The sequence below is a fragment of the Astatotilapia calliptera genome, chromosome 2, assembly GCF_964374335.1.
Source record: "Astatotilapia calliptera chromosome 2, fAstCal68.1, whole genome shotgun sequence".
NCBI classification, from domain to species: Eukaryota; Metazoa; Chordata; class Actinopteri; order Cichliformes; family Cichlidae; genus Astatotilapia; species Astatotilapia calliptera.
In genome coordinates this window covers 23,507,651-23,514,364 of record NC_137423.1, presented here as the reverse complement: position 1 = coordinate 23,514,364, position 6,714 = coordinate 23,507,651, and the positions used below count along the sequence as shown (strand labels likewise).

Sequence of the window (6,714 nt, the reverse complement as noted above, 5' to 3'; positions counted from 1 at the left end):
ACTGTGTTGCTAAACACGAGTCCAACATCATCATCAAGTTTGCGGATGACACAACCATCATAGGCCTCATCACAGGCAATGATGAGACGGCCTATAGAGAGGAGGTGATGGCACTGTACGAGTGGTGTCTGGAAAATAACCTGACTCTCAACATCAGCAAAACTAGAGAGATGATAGTGGACTACCGGAAACAACCAGTCAGAGAACACCAGCCCAGCCACATCAACGGTGTCAAGGTCGAAAGAGTCAGCAGCTTCAAGTTCCTTGGAGTCAACATCACAGAGGACTTCTCCTGGACCCTTCACACAGACACTGCTATCAGGAAAGCTCGCCAGCGGCTTTATTTCCTGAGGAGGCTGAGGAAGTTTGGCATGAACGCCAATATCACCTAAAATTTTTACAGGTGTGCAATTGAGAGCTTGCTGACGAGCTGCATCACAGTTTGGTACGGAAGCTGCTCTGCCAGCAGCCGTAAATCACTACAGAGGGTGGTGAAGGCAGCAGAGCACATCACTGGCACGAGGCTTCCTGCCATGCAGGACATTTATCTCCAGCGATGCCTCCGTAAAGCACACAGCATCATCAAGGACCACAGCCACCCAGCACATCAGCTGTTCTCCTTGTTACCATCTGGCAGACGTTACAGGAGTCTGTCTGCTCGGACTACAAGACTCAAAAACAGTTTTTACCACCAAGCCATACGACACCTCAACCACAACACTTAAACACACACAACACAGTCCACAGGACGCACTCAGAAGCTACCTGCAGCTTCACAAGTACTCTGTTTAATCTGCACTGGTCACTCCACGTTATTGTTATTGCTATTTATATTTAAAAGTGCAATACTGTAATTTTCTGCTGCTCATTCCTGTGCAATATCCCATCTGCCCTCCCTTCATATTTCTTTTCAAGATTTTCTTATTTAATCACTAGTGTACATATATTTATATTTATAGATACATATATATTTAGTCATCTTTCTCTTTTACCACATCTCTCTAATATTTTGCTCCTTACTATTTTTTATTACTTTATTTTATTTTATTATATTTTCTTCTACTGTATCATGCTGCTTAGTGACTGCTGCTCGTCAAACACATTTCATTACAATGTTGACCATGTGCTAACTTGCATATGACAAATAAAACTGAAAACAAACATGTTCTCAGCTCACAGGAATGCCATCGGGTGTAGTCTATTGCTGAGTCTCATCTACCTCAATGTTTATTGTGTGTTTAATAAAATGCAAAGAACAACATACCAAGGTGTGGTGTTCACACCACATTATACGCTTCTTCATACCTTGCAACTGACATTCACTGAATAGTTTTTTTTATTTATTTTATTTATTTATTAAATACTAGTATTGCAGGAAAATCCCAGTAGATTAGCAGTTTATTATCAGATTTGCCCATCTTGCACCAGCAACCGTGTTTAAATCACCTTTCTTCCCCATTCTGATGCTCAGTTTGAGGTCGTTTTTACCATTTCTGCCATTTTCCTAAGTGCATTGGCTTGCTGCTCTGTGACTGGCGGATTCGATAGGAGATACATTTAAATTAAACGGCGTAGCTGACAGCTGAAATGCAACTAAATCAGAAAACGGACTACAAATGTAGCTTGTTGGCTTATAAACATAGCTCTCCTGGACGATAAGCCATTTTGAGCGAACCCCCATTCTGATCAGAACGTAGAAGCATTTTAATGCAATTTGACTCTTACATAAGTAATCCAGGTTTAAAAATATTATTAATATCAAAAATTTCTTTTTCCAAGAGATCTGGCCAAACACGGAAAACCACCACGGCACAACCCTTTCCTGACGTCACCTGATAAGGCTGTTTTCACTTCCTGACAGGGAGGTCACAAAAGACTTCATCGGAGTCTCCTTTCCGAGGTGTTCGCACTCTACACTATCTGGAGGAAACAGAGGAGCTGTGTTGAAAGGTAAACATTTAAAATTTCGTTATTATATTCGATAAGTCACTGGGTGACCTAGCTAGCGTTGGGTAAAAAGGCTAAGCTAATGTAGCTACCAAGCACTCTGAAGCTAGCATTCGCGATTCCGCTTACGATCCTAGCAGTACAGATCCAAAGCACAGGTCAGAGTCCAAGATTGTCGCTTTGGGTGTTTACATTTTACATATAAAAGCACTTTTAGGTAACTGTATTGACTAATTTCTAACTGAACGAAAACACGGTGTGGGTTTAGCGAGGTCTTGGCTGTCAGTTGCTGTCATTGTTCTCGGCGTTTCCCAGAAACAGTACGGCTTCTGTGTCGTGTTCAACTGAAGCAAAGCTGTGGGGCCTTTCTGGAATTTGCTGGGGTTATATCCTCTCCACTTTGATCATTAATAAATGTTAAAAGAAACACGTGGAACTGCTTGTGGGAAAACTCCCCTGTCGCTGGTTTTACTTTCGGTTAGATGTCGTTCGCAGTTACGAGTCAGTCAAAAAGTGAGCATTTTAATGCGTGGGACGATGCAGTCTTGGCTCAAGTTAAAAAAAAAAGGATGACGCTGGCGATTGATTTACTTGAAATAATGCAGACACCTAAAGACAGTTCAAAGATCGCATCCCATCAATACGGCAACGTATCAGCTGATAAACAGCTGTTTAAACATCTGACCCAGCACACAATCGGTGACTGTGTGCTGTCGTTGGACGATAAGTCCATTTTGCGTCAAACTATGACGCTGAGGAATGTAAAGATTCTGAAATCATAGTTTCACGCCTTGGGTTATTATTGCTCTCTTTCCTCATATTCTGCATTGCCAGGATGTCAAACTCATTTTTCTTCTAAGGCCACATACAAGCTCACTTTAGACCTCAAGCCCAGTGAAACTACCCTTACTCTCAGCGTTAAGAAGTTTATCTGCAAAATCTCATACTTGAGGTATCAAAAAAGAAGGGTGATTTCAACAGTACTTCTCAGATTTTCTTCAGGCCATAGAAACACTGCTGCAGTAGATCAAAGAAACCTGTCAGCACAGCTCTCCAGGGTTAAATTGTAAGAAATAAATGCATAAACTTTCAGAAGTTCTGGCAGCTCATTTCTCAGACTGTGCTGTAATTGTAAAAGAGAAAGTTTCTGTTAATTCACAGAAAATGCTCGCCTCCTCCCTTTAAAAAACAAACAAAAAACAAAACAAAACTCTGGACAGAGTAAAAGGGCAGGGATAGCTCAGTAGGGAGAGTGGTGGCGCCATGATCGGAAGGTCGGGGGTTCGACTCCACTGAACGGCTACCCCGAGGTACCCCTGAGCAAGGTACCGTCCCTACACACTGCTCCCCGGGTGCTGCATTGGTGGCTGCCCACTGCTTCACTGGGTGAATGGGTTAAATGCAGAGGAACTATTTCCCTATGGGGACTAACACATTACATTACACATTACCTTTTTGAAAAGAAAAAACAGACATTATTATTGTAGACAGATAAAACAGGAACTATTCTGTCATTTTATTGTTTATGTATTACTTAATTACTTTGGTGTGTTATGAACGGGGAGGTCTCTGTCAATAGGAAAAGCAGTAAAACTACAGTCAAAAGCCCAAAATACATTCCTTCTTTCACATTTTCCAAAGCTGTACAGCGAACCGAACCGGCTGATTCTGGCTCCTGGGCCTTTTGTTTGAGATCTCTGCTGCATTGTATCTTCGAGCAGTATAACCCTTTTATGTGGTGTAATATGCAATGTGCCTGTAGACAAACCTGCCTCTCCAGTGCCCATCCCTCACATGGAACATTCAGTTCCTGCATGTGATAACAGGCTGGCATTCTCTTAAAGGTACAGAGACCCTGCAGATGTGCCGTTTGGCTCTCTGGCGCCAGACATGGAAATGCAGGAATTTAACCACTGAAGAGTCTGTTTACAAACAAACAAGCAAATGAGGAGACTGTACCATTTTTTTTTCAAACATATCCTGTTTCTTTCTATTTGCAGATCATCTGTCCATCAAGTTAACAAATCCCTACAGCTTCCTGTTTCAATCATGTGTGATCTCAGTCAAGATGGTCTTTGGGAGTCGGACAATGCGCCCGATTTTTCCTCGTTGACAAGACGCATAGACTCATTCCGTGGCTCCAACCTTGCTAACAAGGTGCCTGCGGAAACACTGGCACAGGCTGGTTTCTTCTACACTGGCGAGTCTGACCGTGTCCGCTGTTTCAGCTGTAATATGACTGTGGATAATTGGTACAGTGGAGACAGGCCTGTAGACAAGCACAAGCAGGTAATCAAACTTGTAACATGAAAAAGTGGAAGTGGTTAATATTTCACTTTTTTTTGTCTGTTTGGTTTTCTTCCAAATTGATCCAATTCTAATTTTCTCATTCTCACAGTTTTCTCCATCATGCACGTTTCTCACCTGCGTCCACCGTACCAGTTTTAACCAGAATTCCAATACTGCACTAATCAGTGAAGAAGTAGGAGACGTGGAATATCGTTTGAGAACAGGTGAAGTGGTTGATGAGGCCCCCTACCCTATAGTTCCTCACATGAGAAATGAAGAAGCCCGACTTCGGACCTTCTCTTCTTGGCCCAACCGTACTCCGGTGAGACCCAGAGATCTGGCCCAAGCCGGCTTCTTTTACGTGGGGCAGAGTGACAAGGTTCAGTGTTTCTGCTGTGGTGGTCGGCTGAATGGGTGGGAACCAGGAGATTCTGCCTGGAGTGAGCACAGCAAGCATTATCCCAACTGCTACTTTATCCTTGGGCATGATGTTGGGAACATCCCAATCCAGACAGGTATAGAGGAGGATGCCAGCAACAATCTGCGTGCAAATGACCCGGCCTTAATGCAGAATTTTGAGGCAAGGCGTGCTACTTTTGCTGGTGTCCGGCACCCTATTGACCACGAGAGGCTTGCCAGAGCTGGCTTCTACAGCACAGGTAATGTTCAGGTGTTTGAGGCTAAAGAAACATTGTGCAACATTTTAAAATGTATGATCTAAATTTTCTAGTAGGTAGCTGTGAATGCAATCAAATGTAATTTGTATCCTTGCAGGAAGAGGAGACGCAGTCTTGTGTTTCCATTGCGGTGGAGGCTTGAACAATTGGCAGCCTGAGGAAGACCCTTGGGTGGAGCATGCCAAACACTACCCAGGGTAAGAACAACTATGGTACCCCCGTCTTCTTAATATGCTTTTACACATATCTATACACACACACAGGTTGTCTTCTTTGTTCTGTGGCATTTGCGTCTGTTTTAATCAAAGTATATACTGTTTTAAAACAGGTGCAGCTTCCTTTTGGCAAACAAAGGGCCAGAATTTGTCAACAGCATCCAGCTACAAAGACCACAACATGACAGAGCTGTAAGTTTTTGCTTTTTCCACAAGTTGTGGATGCGTAAACTACAAATTAACATTCCCTTAAAGCACTGTCAATATCAACACTAGAGGTCTGGTGTATGTGCCCAAATGAAAGTTGAACAGTGCTGAAAATCTTAAGGTTAGTTTAGAAAGGTTTTCATCATGGATTGCAAAGCAGGAAGGCTCACATTGTTCTTCACAGACAATCACTAACTTGTTTTGGAAATGTACCATACTTTATATGTATAAATGGGTGTATATGAATATTTGGGAGTATATTAATTTTCTACACCAGAAAAATCATCAGTAGTCCCAGATTGGGCTCTAGTTAAAATAAGCTTAGTGTTCCATTTTAGCGTGTGAAAGGAGCGTCATAATTAAAGGACTTACGGTCTTCAGTGATCTCAATCACAGGATTTTGTTTTTCTCTGCTTCCAGGCTTCAAGTCATCAAAATCCAGTTTCAGAAGATATGGAAGGTACATTTTTCTTTTTTACTTCAGTGCCCCAGATACATCATGAAACAAAGTCTGAGCAGTGCTGACTTCTGTTTATTTAATTTTATGTCAGATGAGGACCCACTGGAGAAACTACAGAGGCTGCAGAGGGAAAAACAGTGCAAAATATGCATGGACAGAGATATTGCCATTGTATTCATTCCATGCGCTCACCTTGTTGCTTGTGAGAATTGTTCACAGGCCCTCAACAAGTGTCCGATCTGCTGTCAAGACATAACACAGAAGATCAAGACCTATATCGCTTGAGAACAATATACTCTTGCTCAGACGCAATGCTGCTTTTACGCTGTCATTATAATATTGTAATTATATCGTAATTGTAAAGTAGAGAGCCTATAATATTATTTATGGATCAATTTTCTTTAATAAATCTTAGAATGATAATGTGTAAAACTATATTTTCCTAGTCCTTACAATGGTAAATATCTGTATAGATGTAGATGGTTTTATAAATAGTTCCTTGAGATGTAAATACACATTAAAGGGCCGTTCCTATTTTGAAACACATTTTGCCAGAAGTGCCTTTCTTTTGGTTTATGTATTCTAATGCATCACTTACCACAGATAAATTGACTTTGATGTTATTGCTGTCATTTTCATCCACTTTTATCCTATTTATTCGGATTTAACTTGTGTGTTTTATGTATAGAACCAGTTGCTGTGCCTTTACATTTCTAAGCTCAAGTTTAGGGCTTGGAGTTAACCATTGTAATGTAAGAATCATTTTATTGTTTCTTTAATTAAGTGTGAATAAATAATTATGCAGACTTGGAGTTTCATTTCATCACTAAACAAAATGTTTTGTGTTGTATTTGCAGAGATGATCCCGGTGCACTGATTGTGCAATGTTAGATAGAAAGTCACATTTCTATCAGATGAG

General features: G+C 41.3%; 1 protein-coding gene across 1 annotated transcript; it reads left to right on the top strand.

Annotated features, from left to right (window-relative positions):
* The first annotated feature begins 1,810 nt into the window (after positions 1-1,810).
* xiap (X-linked inhibitor of apoptosis) lies at positions 1,811-6,601 on the top strand. The gene is made up of 7 exons (XM_026188546.2): positions 1,811-1,950; positions 3,948-4,236; positions 4,346-4,895; positions 5,011-5,110; positions 5,242-5,320; positions 5,756-5,795; positions 5,887-6,601. The coding sequence occupies exons 2-7, from the start codon at positions 3,997-3,999 to the stop codon at positions 6,078-6,080; spliced, it is 1,203 nt and encodes a 400-aa protein (XP_026044331.1). The 5' UTR covers positions 1,811-1,950; positions 3,948-3,996; the 3' UTR covers positions 6,081-6,601.
* The last annotated feature ends 113 nt before the right edge of the window (positions 6,602-6,714 follow it).

Excerpts from the sequence above, each read along its gene's own strand:
- xiap (XM_026188546.2), top strand. The coding sequence starts at position 3,997 with ATGTGTGATCTCAGTCAAGATGGTCTTTGGGAGTCGGACAATGCGCCC. Across the intron at positions 4,896-5,010 it reads AGCTGGCTTCTACAGCACAG|GAAGAGGAGACGCAGTCTTG; the intron begins GTAATGTTCAGG and ends GTATCCTTGCAG. Across the intron at positions 5,111-5,241 it reads CATGCCAAACACTACCCAGG|GTGCAGCTTCCTTTTGGCAA; the intron begins GTAAGAACAACT and ends GTTTTAAAACAG.